The sequence below is a fragment of the Lepisma saccharinum genome, chromosome 2 (genome assembly GCF_977018435.1).
Source record: "Lepisma saccharinum chromosome 2, izLepSacc3.1, whole genome shotgun sequence".
NCBI lineage: Eukaryota > Metazoa > Arthropoda > Insecta > Zygentoma > Lepismatidae > Lepisma > Lepisma saccharinum.
In genome coordinates, this window is record NC_139230.1 from 24,198,470 (window position 1) to 24,217,890 (window position 19,421).

General features: G+C 36.4%; 1 protein-coding gene across 1 annotated transcript in view; it reads left to right on the forward strand.

Annotated features, from left to right (window-relative positions):
• The window catches only part of LOC145983955 (mucolipin-3-like), a 67,908-nt gene extending 52,172 nt beyond the window's left edge, over nt 1–15,736 (forward strand). The window contains exons 10-13 of the mRNA XM_083117161.1: nt 3,744–3,866; nt 8,719–8,925; nt 13,860–14,005; nt 14,631–15,736. Coding sequence (XP_082973287.1) covers nt 3,744–3,866; nt 8,719–8,925; nt 13,860–14,005; nt 14,631–14,664 — 510 coding nt within the window. The 3' untranslated portion in view covers nt 14,665–15,736. The remainder of the gene's footprint in view (nt 1–3,743; nt 3,867–8,718; nt 8,926–13,859; nt 14,006–14,630) is intronic.
• The last annotated feature ends 3,685 nt before the right edge of the window (nt 15,737–19,421 follow it).

Below are 19,421 nucleotides of genomic sequence, written 5' to 3' on the forward strand. Positions count from 1 at the left end.
TCTTTATTACTTTTGTTCATAAAAACATAAATGTAATGTAATTAGGAGGCAAAATGCACTTTGTGGGCATATCCGGCACCATCCTTGAATGTCTCTCATTCGAGAAACTCATGCCAGTAACACTGTATAATTAGTTGGTAATGATACTAATTATTGTAATTATTATATTTAATAAACAAATACAAGGCCTTCCCGATGGCGCAGTGGTAGCGTCGTCACCTTGTAATCAAGGGGTCCTGGGTTCGATACCCTGTCGAGGCACATAGTGGTTCGGATCCCACTTTAAACTGTAGGTCCAGTCCCGATTAGCCTTACTGTGCATCAAGTGGACTTAAAACACCAAATCAATCAATCAATAAACAAATACACTTCTGCAAACAAAAAAGCATTAATAAAAATTATTATGGATTTTGTGAGTTTTAGTGAATGATAAAATATAGCCTATGTGAGACACATGCAATAATTTGTTATTATTTTTTATTAATGATAGTAATTTTTGTAATTATTATAATGAATAAATAACTGCTTATGTAATCAGCAAAGGAAGCAGTGATTCAATAATAAAATGGTTTCTTGAATTTTAGTGATAAAAAAAGTGTGGGCCTGTGAGTCGCCCCTGGTATGGCATGGATAACCTATGGTTAAAACTAAACATGTAGTCCTGATGAGCACATCTGACCATGAAATGGACTTAAAACAAGCTTTTACATGTTTGTGTCTCAATTTAAATGTTGATGTCATACAATATGGAACAAATGATAATATCAAAATATTCTATGTTTTGGGACAATTAAAATCTTTACTGTTCACAACACATATGCAGAAGTATACGTATTACACGAATGTGTGTATATATCCTGTTTAACGAAGCTTTCAGACGAAAGTGACACGTGGCTCTTGGAAACCAAGTATTAGAAGTAAATGCAATCTTTCGAACCAATGCAACATACTTCAAGTCTTGCTTGTCACTTGCTCTGTACAGATTTCTCAGGGAACTTTCAGACCGAAGCAACAAGTGACACATGTCACTTGGAAGCAGACCCTCAGTAATCCATTTAACCCTTTGAACCGAAGTGTGACAACGAGCTAAACATGTCACTTGCATGTTGCTCAGACTATACTGTTTTCTCAATGGTGTGCATCGTGCCACTTCAGTCTGTTGTTCTTGCATGCACAGTGAATGCTTTGATTTATACTGAAGGAGACTGTGCCACTTGTCATCTGTGACTTCAGTCTGAAAGCTCCTTCAGTGGCACACATCATGTTGCCTCAGTCTTGTTTGTGCATGTGTGGTGAATGCTTGCTTATAGACTGAAGGGGCCCATGTCGCTCGTCACTTCAATGTTACACCTGCTACTGTCATGTGTTGCTTTGGTCTGAATGTTCTCCATACTTAACAAGATTGTTAGTTACTTCATCAGAGATTAAGATTTAATTTAGCCTGAAATTACAGAAAACAAATTGCAAGTACTGTCAGAAAAAATGCTGGTGTTTTGATAGAAGGTTCCTTTCATAATCATGAATGAGCCTCTGGAGTGACATAAAGTAATGCTGTTGCCTTGTAATAAGAAGGGGTCGAGGTTCAATCCTCAGTGGAGGAAGAATGCTTCAGATTCATTTCAAACTGTAGGTCCAGTCCAGATTTCTTAAATAGATTTATTTTTGCCATTTGCGGCCAGTCTTATTTGCTTCTGCTTCAGTTTTAGTGCCAGTGTTTTACAACCGCGTTCTGCAAAAGGTCCGTTGCACCCAGGGGTTGACGACTAATTTAAATCTAATTTTATATTTGACAGCAAGTCTATACATAATTGAACTATGATTATACCATAGTTGATATATTGATATATATTGATAGGGTGCATATTAATTTCACTTTAAAGATCAGAAATGTATTTATGAGTGAAATTGTTGGGATCAGGGCATTGACTTGTAAGAAATAAATTTACTGAGCTGTGGTCTCACACAGGTTGAGAACCACTGCAACAAATAGCCAAAATACATCACTAGTTGCTCCGTGCCCAGGTTTAGCGGCCATTTATGCAAATTTTACATGATGTACTGGAAAGCCAGAATACAAATATATTTTACTGAACACAACATTTAATGTAAAGAGATTTGATACTAGATTTTCAAAAGGTAGAGCAGTATTTTCTTTTTTGCTTCATGTACGTGTTCGTATAACAAATTCAAACATTGAAAATCATATCATACTATTAGGTTCTATTAAAACACATACAAAACTACTCTAGTTATGTGAATATGTTTATACTACATAGATATATTTAAAAATGCTACCGAAATATGAAGATAACACTCGGAAAGAACCGCCCATTCAAAAAAGCCAGCAGCTTTCTTGAAAACACTGTTTATGTCTAGCTATGAATTTCATATTGTAAATTGTATTATATATTTAAAAATGAGTGTATTTTACAGTAGGGAGATAAACAAAAACCATGGAATAGGAAAAATACTGCCAACTCCTGTATTTTTATTAATTTGAGACACTTTTGTGAAAAAAAAGCCAAAAAAATCCCAATCAAAAATTTCTCCAAAAAAGCCATTTTTTTCCCGACCACTTCCAACTCTATCCATATCTAAGAAAGCACTGAACCTGAACAAATATGAGATTAGATGCATTCAAGAAGTCTGGAAAAAACAGACATCTGGTCCTTTTTAGTCTGAAACACAGTCACAATAAAGAGTATGGTAATTATGTAACTAAACTTTTTGCTGCAGCACTTTTGGGAGATTGCTGAATGACGTGTGCTCAGTTCATTGAATATCATTGCTGATATCATTCACTACTGTGATTGTCATCACAATGCTGGATGAATGCTGTAATTGTGGAATTCCCAGCAGGAATCGGGCTCTCTACCATTCGCAACAAGAGGCTAAGTGGGAACCCAGTATGATAATTAATAAACATTTTTTATATCTAGTTCAGGATATTTACAGTATATATGGGACCTGGGAAAAGTGCCTCTGTCATTCCCCATAGAGTCAACTGATTTGTTTGCAGTAAATAAGGTGCTGATAACATTTGGTGTATTGTGCAATTACAGTGGAACCCCGATTTTATGTTCCCACATTACACATTTTCCCACTTAATAGGTTCCAGCCAAAGGCCATGTTTAATAATACATTCACCTTGATCTTACATTTTCTCTAACTCCTGTTTCCCGCTTTATACGTGTTTCAAGCCAGATGTCATAAAATTTCATATTCCGATGTCATAATCCACCACTGATTTTCATTGCATGCCTAGATTTTTTTCTTAGGAATTCATAATTTTACTTCTTTCCCATTGTTAAATCATTTTTAATACATTATACACCCAAAGAAGTCAATTGTGTAGTGGTTTCTTACTTGCACTTGAGTTTCATCTCTCTCTTATACTTTCCCATTTTTTACATTTCCCACATTTTTTTATTTTTATTTACGGACACCTGAAAAATGTAAAATCAGGATTTCGCTGTAGAGGCTTTAAAGTTTAACATGCTTAGTGCACATTTGCATATTAAATTTTCATGGTGTTTGAAATAGTCACTGTAAGCAGTTTATATCATCAGATGTGATTTCACTGACTAGATTTAACTGCTGTAAAAAATAAAATTTGCACTTGCAAAATCTTCAGTGAAAAATGTATAATAATAATAATACTGGTATTTATCAGAAATCCTGTTTACTAATGGAGTAATATTTTTTTCAAGGGTATATTACAATGTTTTTGTTTTTTCTTTCAGGTGCTCATTTTAACAATGAAAAGAGCAACACCAATTGTAGTTCGCTTTCTATTGTGTTGTGCTCTTATCTATGCAGGATTCACTTTTTGTGGATGGGTGGTTCTTGGACCATATCACATGAAGGTTGGTGTTATTTCTTCCTTGTGTATTTTTTATTTTTGAATGATCAGTATTTTGTAGGAAGAAAACATGTTTTATTTGTCTCATGCTTATTTTTTATCTTTATTATATACAGGGTCCGGCAGGGAAATCTAACTGTTTTTGAAATCATAGTACAAGGTTATAATTTGATACAAAACAAAATTTATTTTTTGTAATTTACAGCAAATGAAGTGCCATTTATGAAATGATGTCATTTAAAAAATGATGTCATGCAAATGAGAACCATTCTTGTGAATGCACTCTCGCAACCTGTGACTGAAATTCCTCACAGCACGTTAGACCATATCTTGTGGAATTACCGCTATTTCCCTACGAATTCCTGCTTTCAGTTTTTCTGTAGTGTGTGGATTGTTCATGAAAAGTTTCACTTTGAGGTAACCCCATAGAATATAATCGCATGGCAATAGGTTCGGTGAGTGAGATGGCCATGGCATGTTGCCTCATTGAGATAATGTGTCCGGGAAACATTTGTCTGAGAACAGCCATCGATGTCTTCGATGTATGGGCAGTCGCTCCATCTTGTTGAAACCAAATTTATGTGGGGTCAATTAGTAGTCTGCGAAGTTATGGCAAGATAAAGTCTTGCAACATGGTAATGTAACATTCAGAATTTACTGTCACTGAATGTCCATCTTTGTCAAACACATATGGTCCAATTACAGATTCACCATTTTTTAGAATGTTTCCACAACAAAAGTGCGATGTACAGCATTCCACTGCTCCGTGCGTACTGAAATGGCATTACATATCTAGCGAAATCCCAGTTCCCGTGTGAAGTTTGACTCCGCCTACCAGCAGTGTTGCCAAACTAAAACCATCAGATTTTCCTGCCAGACCCTGTACATACACTGGTCAAAAAAAGTTAGGGGAGCAAGCCAGAAACTGCATAAATTACCCAGAAAGTGGTGCAACAGTGATTTTTTTTTGCATGTGCTGGGCTTTCCCTCAACAGATACAGTTACATTATGAAAAATAATGGCTAGGGATGAGTCCAAGAGGGTGCTTATGCAAGTGACACATGGTATGACACATTACAGGTGAGTATATCATGGCCGAATAAGTTGATAAAAACAGTGATGTTCACAACAGAAACTGACCTCTAGTAAAGGTGTGTGGTCTCCATGAACTGCTAACACTGCTGCACACCTGTTTGGTATGGAATCAGTAGGATTATTGATAAGTTCTTGGGAGAGCCTTTGCCACTCTTGCAAGACAGCCATTTCTAGCTGGTGAAGAGTTGCAGGAGGTCCTGGCCTAGCTGATATGCATCTTCCCAGGCAGTTGCGTATACTGGGTTAAGAACTTGGGCTATCCTACCATATCGTAGTGTTTGAATGGACAAAAATTTGCTATTTTTTTTTTTTTAACTCATTTGGGGTGACGGGTTGAAGTGATGTGACTGTGATTAAAAATATATATACCTCATAAATAAAACATGGAAATGTACACTGTCCATAAGAAAAGAATTTCATTCTTATTTGCATAAGAAATATGCCCATATTGTGAAATATTATGTAGGCCTATATACGAGAATAAAAATAGAATTTTGACAGTTTTAGGTTTGGGTACTCCTTGTTGGCACTGTGGTAATGTCATTGCCCTGAAACTAAGGGGTCCCGGGTTTGATACATGGTGGTTTAGATACCACTTTAACTGTAGGAACGATCCGCATTAGCTTATCTGTTCATAAAGTGGACATACAAGAAAAATCCACAACGATTTGGAGATTATTGTCATTCGTAAGCTGAATAGACAGCTTGTTAATTATGTCCCTCATTTCAGTTCACTACACAACATCACATATCATTCACAAAAATACCATCCACTCACTACTGTATTCACACACTGCCTCTAAATAAATTCCACAACGCGATCTAGACTAGAACTGGTCTTTGTCATTTCGGTAATTTTTAGATGCACTCATAAGCCATTCCCTCTCAGCCAACAATTTTCTATACCCCACTGTATCTCTAGTTGTTTGAGAAGGTCAACGATCTATTTTTCAACTCCTCTGCAAGCGTTCAATGATGCTCCTCTTGTCCCTGCCATATGACACACTTTCCCCTTGCCTGCGATAATTTGGCTTCAAAATTCCCCATTCCTGGGAAAATTACATGCTGGGAAAAATTGGTTTGCAACATTGACCCAGACTATTGAGGAAGTTCAGAGGGTTTTCCCCCCACTATATGCAACCCTGTTCTCTCTCCTGTAACAGTTTGGCTTCACAATTCTCTGATCCTGGGGAAATTACATGCTGGGAAAAATTGGTTTGCAACAATGATCGGGGCCCTTCAAACTTGCCCGTTACCCGCCAGCGCTGGGCCAGCCATCTCGCAAATTCAAAGAAAGTGGGCAATGTTTCCAACTCTAAGAAATCAGGTTCATCTTCTTATTGAAATGAACAATTTTATCCACATTTTCTAATAGATATTTTTTTCTGTATTTTATTCACCGAGTCTGGGCTTCACAGATAGCCTAGATAGCCTTGAATATATGCCTCTGTTCCCAGGGCATCCCAGACATACTCTACTGGATTAAGGTCTGGAGAACATGTGGGCCATAACATCCTCTTGATGCCCTCATCCTAAAGCATGTCATTCACCATCACACTCTGTGATGAGTGGCATCATCGTCCATAAAAATGAATGATTTGACAATTTCTGCAGCCAGAGGCAGAACATGAGGCCTGAGGATGTAATTGTCAAGGTACCATTCCGGATGACATGGAGGTTTGTATGTTGGGCATTGGTGATTTGTGTTCACATCATAATTCCACCGCCACCATACTGGGATACTTCATACATATTAGTTGGATAATCATGGGTTCTACATTCCCTCCAGATCAGCATGAATCTATTGTGTGACTGCAGACTAAATAGCGACTCATTGGAGAAGATAACTTGACTCCACTCGGCATGCTCCTATAGAAACTGTGGCCCAGTTTCTATTGTCCCAACAATGTTGTGCAGTCAAAGTGACACAAACTACTGGCCTTTGTGCTTAGAGGACACCTTGCCGCAGTCAATTGCAAATGGTTTGGGTTGATACCCTGCATGCTGTTCACATGAGAAGCTCATGTTGCAGGCCAGCCGCAGTTTTTTTCCCTATTTTGACGAGCCATTAACAGTACATACCAGTCGTCCTTGCTGTTATTGCCTATGAACGGCCTTGTTCTAGCCTCAGTAACACATTTCCCATCTCTTGAAAACCTGTCCACATGCAAGAAATGACACTTCGAGACACATTAAGGGCTTCTGCATCTGTCCCGCTTCCATCCTTCCAATGGCTCTCCATGTGACAGATTCTTGTAAATTGCACTGTGGCGACATTGTTCATATTGAATATTCGACTACTGAAGCCCACACGCACTCTCTCATTGTCAGTATCACACTATGAGGGTGCCCATGTGGCTGGTTCGTTTTACGTTTTATCACTTTTTGCGAGTCGTGCCCCATGGCATTTCTCCTGATGCTGCTGTGCCCACACTCCAGTGTGGATTGTTACAGCAAGGACCATTGAGCACAAATAAACCATAGTTGCACAATTTGCTGGGCTGTGTATGCAGTTTCTGACTTGCTCCCATAATTTTTTGACCAGTGTATATGTATGTATAATATTGTGCATGTGCATTCTTAATTTGTTAATTATAGGCACAAACAAGATACCCCTGATAGCCCTTCGTTACAAGGCTATCAGGGAAATGGAACCCAACAGTGTCTGGGTTAAATTCCTGGGGATGAGAAAATTTTGTGATTGGATTCTGTGCAAAAGTGGGGGTATAGTGTCCATTAGCCTCTGTGCATAAATTACAAGTAAACTGCCAAATAATAATAATAAAAGTAATAATAATAGTGGTGAAGACTAGTAATATGTTTTCTGCAGGATAATGGAAAACAGTCTTTATTGCTAACATGGTATTGCTATTTAAGTCCAAAACATTTTTTTTGAAAGCTTTGAAAAGTCCACTTAATGCAGAGATGAAAATTGTAATCGTAACAACTGAAATGTGCCTTCACTGCAAATCAAACCAAGCAGATACTTTGACAGAACATTTTGGCAGTTTGAAATTCCTGTGAAGAATTATGATTATCATAACACAAATAAATACAGTGGAATCTTGATATTATGTTCAGAGATTTTAAATTTCCTGCATTATACATTCAATCTTCGCAGTTCCAATAGCGTAAAATTATAAAAGTTTTCCAGTTTTTACATTTTCCCCTCATTTCAAGTTTTTTCATCTTGGTTCCTTAAAAAGCATAAAATCGAGGGTTTCACTGTATTACACTGTGACCAAAAAATCTTAACAGATTTTTCACTGCATACTGAGATTTATTTATTTCTGTTATCACAATATTTAAAAACTTGCAATTTTTAAACCAATATAAATTTGCATGATACTCTTTTGCAGAAATTTATGTATTCCATCAGCTTGCATATCTAAAACACGGAAACTATGGTAGCCAACATTGATAATGGAATTTAAAGTGGTATTTCTGGATATTGATACCACTAATTTTGGCTGATGATAATACATTGTTATCTGCTCAGTCATATTACTTAATAATATGCTTTTTGATTGCCTTTAGTTACTTATATTTCTATAAACTCAAAATGATTTCTAAAATGTCATAAAATTTGTACTTTTGAATAGAGGTGCTATAACTAGGACACAATGAGATAGGGCTGAAGTGTGGTATCGTAAGAAGCACCAAATATTGTCTTTTCAAATTACTTCCATTGCAGTTTATTACTAAACTAGTTTACCAACTCTGTGTGTCAACTAAATCAACATTTATTTCCTCTGTTTCAGTTTCGTTCAGTGTCAAGCACATCAGAATGCCTTTTCTCACTCATAAATGGAGATGACATGTTTGCAACATTTTCTGTTATGTCAACCAAGTCAACAATGTTGTGGTGGTATTGTAGGTTATACCTGTATTCATTTATCAGTCTTTTCATCTACGTTGTGCTGAGTTTGTTCATAGCAATCATCGAGGAATCTTATGATACTATAAAGGTAAGCACTGTGCTTTGCATGACATTGTGTTAATGATTGTTTCCTTGTACGAGTGCGGCACCACATGTCCTTTTGATGTTGCCAATTTTTGTAAGGACACCCACGTGGAAGACAGTGGTGGTTGGAGGAGATTTCACTTTCATATGTTTGTCTGAGGTTTTGTGAGTCCACTTCATGCACAGATGTGCTAATTGGGACTGGACCCACATTTTGAAGTGGGATCCGAACCACTATCAGGCTGGTTACTCACCGGGAATTCCTTGAATTCTGGGAATTCTGCATGAATTTTCCTCCATAGACGTGAAAAATTGGAACTTTTATTAATCCAAATCCCATTGAATGTGTGCATATTTAAATATGCTCTGAGTCAAGTTTTTCACAGTTTAGCTTCTATTTTTATCAAGAGAGGGAAAGAAAATAAATTTGCATGGAAAATTGAATCCTCTCAATCCATTTACTTTGTTAGTGTTCTTTGTAGAACAATCTATCTGACAGATGGAAGATTATTGCAAGATCAGATGACTTGAAGTTTATTAGGTAAATTTGAGTTTGAAATTCTTATACAATTAACAATTTTTCTTAGATTAATATATCGCGTAACATTTGTGACTTGTGTTGGAGATGTATTTTGAGTCTAAGTATGTGAAATGGCAAATGTAAACTTCACACCTTAAATTAAATATTTTAAATATAAGATACTGTTCAATTAAATTGAATTAGAATTTTTGGATATATTGGAATCTCACAAACCCTTTATATTGTTAAAAATATATTAAAAACTTACGTTTTTGCGAGTATCTATGCTGCTTCCACGACGTTTCGGGATGCAACTGCTCCCTTCTTCAGGCTGTTCACTTTTGGTTATATACAATTCATAACCGCGTTGACCTCTTATTATGTATAGGATATGGGATTGGTTAAGTGTGTGTGGATAAAAACATTAAAAACCTAACACCCATAACTGGTGCATGTCATATTATCACGCTGTTTTCCTGATTAAAAATTGCCCCTTGAAACGTTAAAACTTTAAAACTAAATAGCCACAGCCCGCGTGTGCTGCAATTGCAATACTCCAAGGTTTCCTCGTAGAGTGTGGGGTCGGGTGCCTCCCCTCTCCTTCCCCTCTATTTCCCCTCCAGTCTTTCCCCCCACACCTCCTCCTACCTACCTACCAAGCAGATTTGCGTAAAGAGATCGAATGGGTAATGAAAATAGGAAAGAGGAACGGATACAGAGAAGAGGAGTTAAAGGGGAATTTGGGTAAAGCTAAGGTCACATATGGGAAGGAATTAGAAAGGAATAAAAGGAAGAAAGACAAACAAGGAAAAGAAGAAGAAGTTAGATATGAGGAGGGGGAATATAAATATATAGGCATTCCATACTTTCCCAGAATATCGGAAAAAATTGAAAGACTTGTAACGAAGTATGGTGTAAAGTGTGGGATGCGAGCTCTAAAAACTTTAGAAAAGCATTTCACCGGGTATAAGAAAGATGGAAAAGAAGAAGAAATAAATGAGGGAGGGATGAAGGGGGTATATGGAATAGTTTGCCAATGCAGGAAGGAATATGTGGGTCAAACAGGAAGAAGCATGAATGTTCGATGGGGAGAGCATGACAAAGATATAAGGGAGGGGGTTCCCAAGACAGGACTCTCTGAACATATCCTTGATGAAGGCCACGTCATCGCCAAACGGAAAGTGCTTAGGGAAGAGGAAAAACCTATAAGAAGGAATGTATATGAAGGGTTGTATATATGTAAGGGAAGAGAGAATAAATTAAACAGAGACGATGGGAATATCGACGAGATGTGGGGCAAGATGTTCAAGAAGTGGGATGGGAAGGAATACGTAAAAATAGGTTTTAACATAACCCCGGAAGTAGCACGCCAAGCTCAAATGGAAGAGGAATTGTCACTTGACTTCACGTGAACTGGCAAAGGAGGAGGTGTGGGGGGAAAGACTGGAGGGGAAATAGAGGGGAAGGAGAGGGTAGGCACCCGACCCCGTGCTCTACGAGGAAACCTTGGAGTATTGCAATTGCAGCACACGCGTTCCGTGGTATTTAGTTTTAAAGTTTTAACGTTTCAAGGGGCAATTTTTAATCAGGAAAACAGCGTGATAATATGACGTGCACCAGTTATGGGTGTTAGGTTTTTAATGCTTTTATCCACACACACTTTAACAATCCCATATCCTATACATAATAAGAGGTCAACGCGGTTATGAATTGTATATAACCAAAAGTGAACAGCCTGAAGAAGGGAGCAGTTGCATCCCGAAACGTCGTGGAAGCAGCATAGATACTCGCAAAAACGTAAGTTTTTAATATATTTTTATTATAATTGTGAGTAATTCGCACAACTTTCATCATGAATTTATATTGTTATTATATGTATTTGTTTGTGTATGTGTGTGGGTTGAAGTTAAAATAGAGAAAGCATCTGCTTGTAACCCTGAATTTTTGAAAAGTTCACCTTGGAAACCGGGAATTATGCTTGAATTTTATCATGCTCATAGGGTGTCTCCCTGACTATGTGCCTCCACCGGGTATCTATCCTGCGATCCCTTGCTTACGACGCAATGGGGAGCCCCTTACTTTCATGTGGAAAGTTGAGAAGTAGACATAGAGAGAGAGAAGGCAGCTGAAATATAAAAAATGTAGCAAAGCCATGAGCCTAGCCCCAGACTATGTTTCCCTGTACATCCAACATTAAATCCATACTGAAATCTACTTTGAGAGAACAACTTTAGCAAACTAGCACTCGGACTTGGTCTTTCTCCACAAAAGCAATTAATGGTTGATTTCAACATGAAAACACATCCCAAACAAATTTTTTTATTGCCAGAGAGCAAAAACGTCACTTCTTTCAACCTCTGGTTGCAACTCTTTCATCATGATTGCAAGTGCAATGAGTTTATACAAGCTTTAAAAAAAGAACTGGAACATTGCAGTGAATCTATTATGTATAATTGGGCTCAGCCTGTTGGGCTCTATGAATATATATATATATATATATAAATCTGTTGTGAGAAGTAGGGGAGATAGTGTTGACAGTTTTTCATCTTTTTCAGGAAAAAACTTCCTTTAACTATATCAGGGTGGCTACTCACTGGGAATTCCTTTAATTCTGGGAATTATGTGTGAAATATTGGCTCCGGGAATTATGCGTGAATTCTACTTGAATTTTTCTCCATAGACGTGAAAAATTACAACTTTTTTAATGCAAATCCTATTCACATTTTATGCAAATAAAAATTATTTTTGTAAAATTTTCTTCCTCGCTTCGCTTCGCTCGCAATTACTTTTCTTAGTATTATCAAGTTTATAACCATAGCTAGGGGGCGGCGGGAGTCTGCCCTGGGCGCCGAACTATCTAAATGTAAATTGTTGTAAAATTGATTGATTGATTTGTGTTTTAAGTCCACTTTATGCACAAAAAGGCTAATTGGGACTGGACCTACAGTTTAAAGTGGGATCCGAACTACTGTGCTATGTGTTGAAAAAATAATTGAAATCATCTGTTCGAACACAAATGCTTTAGCACCAACTTCTACCCCTTTTTTGCATAATTTACGAGGATAATAACATCTTTGATACCACTACTACTACTACTAATAATAATAACAACAATGTTGGTCCCGGCGGGTTTGAATCCCGGCTTGGGCATGGACATGACTGTCCATCAATTTCATCATATCACTCATCCCCATTTTCGCAAATTAGCCAAACGTGTCACAAGAAGCGAAGTAAAATAAAACAAATCAATAATAATAATAATAATAATAATATAATAACATTAGTACTAACACTATTATTAGTAGTAGTAGTATTAGTACGTTTATCCTGGCACTTTCTCCCCGCCCGCTCAGACAAGAATTAATGGTTGCGCCTCTGATTGTAAATAGAAACTCAGCACCTTAAAATAAATATTTTAATTATATTACGTATCCCGTTTAATTGAATTATAATTTTTGGATGTTGGAATCACATAGACCCTTTATATTATTAAGATATTTGTGTGTTGACGTTGAGAGGCGATAAGGTTGAAATAGAAAAAAAACATCTGCTGTACCCTTGAATTTTTGGAAAGTTCGCCTTGAAAACCGGGAATTATACTTGAATTTTATCATGGTCCTAGAGTAGCCACCCTCTATATCCACTTCCTTATTTTGTATTATTGCATTTCATCAGAATGTTTTGTTTACTGAATTCATGAGTTCCACATCAACTTCCTTACACCTCATTCATTCTTCCACTTCCTTCAATTATGCTTCCAAGAAATTTGAAGCTCTCCACCACCCTCAATTCTTCTGTAGTCAACTTAAAACTTCAACAGCACAAAATGTATGAACATTTTGGATGAAAATTGATTCATCCCTTGGAGAATGTATACCTAGTAAATTCTGTGTTTACATTACAGCTTGGTTTTCTTTGTAGCCATTCAGGCACAGAAACACGTATGAAATCTGAATGAGAGAGGGAAAATAATGTTATATACAACAACCAACATTACATCTAAATTCCAGTGCACAAATCTATTTTATTTTTTGATAATATTACTTATTTAGTGTTAGAAATTGTAAATAAATTGTACTCCGAATAATCAATTGTGCACATACTTCATTACATGCATTTTAGTTCCACTCCTTTTTTGATTAAGTATTTGTTTTATGTCTTTGTACTATTATTGTGAATTGAACATATGTTTTTGGGTCACCAGCCAGGTTAATTCAGTATTAGCATCCAATGTTTCAAGTGCATACATTGCTCTCATCAGGGAATTCTTGCCAATGCAGAGCTTACATTACTCAAATCATCAGAGAAACACTGGACACATTGAATTAACCTAACTTGTAACCCTAGAACACGTGTTCAAATCATGTTGCCAAGAAAGTTACAATTCTTATTTACTATTATTATCATTCTTCTTGCAGCAGTACTACTTACAAGGATTTCCTAGAAGCGATCTTCATGAATTTATTTCACAATGTGAAGAAAACACAAATAGCAGCATCTACAGATGTGAATCGTCATCTACATTGGCAGATTGTTTTGGAAACTTGACATGCTGTTGCAGGAAGTAAGTACTTTCTTATTTTTGGTAATCTTGCTCATATGTCAGTTGTACTATATATGTGAGAGATTGAAACATTTGACTGTACAGTTGTGAACGCTTTCAAATTATAATAGCTCCATTGAAATGCAAAGGGCCATAACAGTGCAGAAGTGCCCATGACTACACATCACAGAAGAACTTGCTAAATATCAACAGGAAAATATATAAAAAAAATGGTACTTATTATGTGGAGTTTTAAGATGTGCGATGCAATTTCGAAAACAAGTTTTCTTTTTTCAAGGCAATAGTTGTTACGGCCACTGTTCACATAATGAAATCGTTGGTATGGTACAGTTGATATGGAAATATTACATTTATATATAGTATGAATAACTTTAAATTGTTAAAATTATCAAATTTTGCTGCCAGTGCCCTCGGTGACTAAACAAGTTCAGTGCTGGATTTGCAATGTTGTTACCTAGAGCCCCAAGTTTGAATCCTGCCACGGCCATGTGTCCCTTCATCAATTTCATCAAATCATAATTCATCCTTATCATTGTGATTGATTTTATTGATTGTTGTAAAATCTGCATTAAACATTGCTGCTGCTGTGTGTATTTGGCTAATATCATTGTTTTATTTATTGCAGAGAACGTTCACCAGAAACTGACCCACTAACGTGATAAGACAGTGGACATACTGTTATGAAGGAACATATTTCAAACTCTGATTGAGCAATGTTAACATTTCAGACCAGACAGACATAAAATAGAAACATAGTATTTGTACCTTATGTTTATATATCATAGGTGTTTATATATCATAAGGTAGTTGTACGAAGGTAAAATTTAGCCTAAGTAAATCCAGTATGTGCATATGTGTGTGCATGTATGCACACACATGCTTAAGAGTTTAGACTGAGGTATGAAAACATGTAAGACTACAGTTTGTTGTACTGTTATTAAAGTTGTATTTATATGCTGTTTCTACATGAGAGAGTATTTATTAGTTATCATGATTGTCATAGAATGCAATGAAACTGATGTATTAAGTCTACAATGAAACCGATGTATATTTTTAAAAAAATGATTTTGTGGTTTAAAGATGGCTTATTTTACTAATGAAAATTTTAATTAGCTACTGTAATAAACATAGAGTCTAATCATGAGGATTCACATCTTTTGAAATAATGTATCTGTTATTGTGCTTATATTTCAACATAGACATGTTATGTGGTTACTTCGTATAAAGCTTTGTATACAAATACAATTGTTTATGTACCTACTGTTTTTTTCTGTGTGATGACATTTCAGCTCTTCAAGGTAGTCATTTGAATAGCTGAAACATCACACAAAATGACAAGAAACAATTCTTTTCATAAGTATACATAGTGACAGTTTTATTACCTCACGATTTTATTACAGCCCAGCATTTGGTGCTGAGGAAGAAGTTGAGTTTGAGTTATTTTGGTTATTATGTATCATGTATACATATTTTTCTGTCCCCTTCTCTTTGCCAACATAAAATGTTGCAGTTTCGTATGTGAAAACATTTTTTCATTGTCATTTTTAAAAAAATCAACATTTGGGTAATTAATTGGAATATTTTGTGATTATAAAATGCACAAATAAAATGGTGGCAAATACTTTGAGCATGGATAGGTAGTGTATACGAGGACTATGAACATGTTGCTGAAAATGCATATTTACATACCCAATGGAGAAAGTGTTATCAGCAAAAACAAATATGGTCATAGTGATAGTGTGTGGGATCACAAAAATTCTAAGCAAGTTATGTGGATAGAGCAAAATGGATTTCCCATGGAGTGAATATGTGACTAATTTGCAAGGATTTTGCTACATTTTATTCAAAATCCAGTATTTTAATTTTTTGTTTTATCCTTTTTTGTTGGCACCAGTGACCTTTTTCCATATAACTTTGTTGTCTGACATCACTGCATGCCCATATATCCTTTTGCAAATAGCACACTCTCTTAATTGTGGTTCTGTAATTTTGCATTTTCAGCTTTATTTTATCTAGACTATAGATACACTAATATTGTGCCATTTGATATCTGTTGTTCATGAGTTTTGTGAATATTTATTCTTACATTATGACTGAAAAATCAGGTTTCTAAAGCCAAACATATAATTTCCAAAGTACGAGCTAAGAACTCTTCATGGTATTTTCATGTGCATATACTGTGTGTATATATTTTAGTTTGTAGTGTAAATACTTTTCTTATATTTTATATTATGACCCATTATACTTGCCATTGTCTGTGATGAAATTGTTTTCTTCAAAAGATGTTGATTATTTTTGTATGTATTTTGACAAGGCTGACTACTGGAAAGAGAGTAAAGTTGTTGACCTGTTATGAAACAAAAAGCAGCAGACTAAATTAACACGTGAAGTTAACATTTAGTACAACAAAGTTTTTCTTTCAATGAAAATATTATCAACGCATTTACCTACAGAAAATCTTGAAGATTTATGTCCTTTTTCCATAGGAAGTAAAGGAGAAGTCTCTATGTAGTTACATCAAAGTAATATAATTGATAAAAATTCATGTTGCAGGAATGCTGACAATTAGTGTACTCATCAATTCTGAATTACCACTATCTGTTCCATAGTTGTCTGTATTGAATTCCTAATGTGTTTCACAGAATGTATGATCACCCTCAGGGCTGGATTTACCTCTTTGCCGCCCCTAGGCCAAACAAGCTTTGCCGCCTCCCATACCGTTTATCAAGAATGAAATTTTCTGTATTACTATTTTTACTATTAACGGCATGCAATATTAATTAAATGATAGTTACATACAAAAAGTGTAACAAAGCGATATGACACTCATAATGAGCATAATGATGTTTTAAATGTACCCCAACAAACTCACGTCGGACACTGACACACACGAGATGCGACACACCACCTACTTCTTGAATAATATTCTCGAGTAACTAACGGTAGAGTAGTACAATGCGAAACCCCTTTAATAATGCTTGCGCCGACAGTTTAATTCTCAACAATTCAACCCGAATCACATGCTTTTGATATGTGGCCAATGCCGGCAGTAACAAGGAACGGCGTTTCTGGGACGCAGCCAAGCCGGTGTTGTCTTTCAAAAGCAAGCGGCAGGCTCCACATTCTTTCCGCAATCACCGACCCGGCTCAGCACAATGCTGTACATTCAAAACAACAATGTCGGTAATTAAAACAACAAATTTAACTTATATTTACAATACAACTACGTTAAGTCATTCCATTCACGTGTCTGGAGAAAAAAAGAGGCAATCTGAGAATTAGGTATTCCATATAAATTTAAAACAAACAAGGTGCCGCTCTAGGCCTATGAGGCCTATTGGGAAATTCGGGCCTGATCACCCTGTATATTTAAACAAATCTGATCTGTCCCGATTGGTGATGTGCATTTTATAGTTCTCCCCAATTTCATACATCGTATTAAATACAATTTGTACTTGGAATTTCTTTTCCGCACTCTGATGAGTGTGTGTGTATATATATATTAGGGCTGAGCCGATACCAATGCATTGGTACCGGCCAATACCAGGGGTATTGGTTCAATTTTTTTTTTGCCAATACTAAAGATTTTGAGTGGCTATAGTGGCCAAGAGAAACAACTCATTTGTCAAGATTTGTCCTTTTCAAAAGTTCATTCACTCTTCCTTGTGACAGGTTGGGGTCCTGCACAAGAATTCCATGTACATTTCCGAAAATGATGCACCCTCCTGGGAAGCAGATAACAAGATCAAAGGCAGGGCTAAAACGAAAGTGCTGTGCCCAAAAGTGACACTGAAGGCATGCAACTGCCTGGTGGTCAATGCTATGTGGATATAAAAGAAACCATTCGTTGCCAATTGTTGCTCGCAAACTCATGGGTTAAGAAGGTGATGTTTTCAAAACCAGCATTATTATAATGCTAGGCTCATTCCGGAGTTCCTGGAAAAGGGATGAATGATGTTGCTGTGGGAGGGAGGTTTGTGGAATTTCTTCTTGTGCTCTACCCTTCTGTGTGGTGACACCTGCCAGATACCGCCACTGCAGTGACTTGTTTTCATTGCAAATAACAAGAGAATAATGGACAGCAGGGCATATACAGATCTGCCAAATGATCATTAAATATATATCTGTGTTTGTGTATTTGTGTTTTTACGTCATTTTCCTACCTCTCCAGGTTAATCCAAACGACAAGATTGTTGTTTACGTTTGTATAAATTTTGCATTCCTTGTGCAAGCTGTACGCTATACACACTACATAAATTTTATTTTACACACTATAACTTTCTCTCCCCTTAAAGACAAGTATAATGAAATTGGGGATCATAAAATGAAGCAGGGACACTTATAATAATACACCGATTTTTTCGGTGTATCTGCAACACTTTAACAATGCTTGCAACATCTCAAAAACTTCTATTTTTTGCATCATCTGGGGTTAGAATGAAGTTCACATAAAATGTCACAGGGAATTTTAAGTGATACAATGCAATATCAGAATAATTTTGGAGTATTTAATAGCATGTGATGTGATGAGTTTTGTGACTCAGTAACTAGCCATTGTTACTTTAAACTGGAATTATACAAGTATCGGCATCGGTATCGGTTGGAATTGGTTAAGGTATCCGTATCGGCAAATGATGGTATCAGCTCAGCCCTAATATATATATAATGCAGCAACATAGGCGCACCATAACGAATAAATAAATCGTCTCTGAAATGTGCCACGGTCCTTTCCCTCCAAACAATTGTGTTCATGCATTTAACACAAAATTGTAGCAGAAAGAGTCTGAAGTACCTAGTAGTTATAACATCTCTCTCTGGTAATTTACAATGCATTACTGAAAACAACAAAATTGTGAGAGAAGAGAGCAAGAACATTTTTGGATCCAAATTTTTGCAAACTGAAAACAATATTGATTTAATATGGTGTAGCAAATATCATGGGGTGCCATGGCATTCTCTTAAAATTTTTCATTTAGATCATTCAGTGTCGAGGGCCAACTCCCACCACCCCCTAGCTACAGCTCTGAATTTGACAAGAGTGCAAGAAAAGCAGACATTGTGAGTGAAGTGAGCGGAACATTTTACAAAATGTATTTTTATTTGTATAAAATTTGATATTGAAGTGGGCAATTGCCCCTCTGTTCCCCATTCCAGGAGCTCTTAGCTGTCTGGAAGAAACAATGCAAGATATATGTGAAAACTAAATCCATATTGAGTATCCTTTTGTCCTGCTACTCAGATTCCACTAGTCTTGCTTTCTTTTACCTCAATGTTTAACCTCCTTGCCCCCCCTAGAATTGATTTCCATCTAAGGTTGGGGAGGGACAATGCCCATTGCCCCCCTGTGGTTGCACCACTCACCCCTTCCCTCATAGTTGTTTTGAACTATATAATCGGCTTTAAAATACTTAATTTT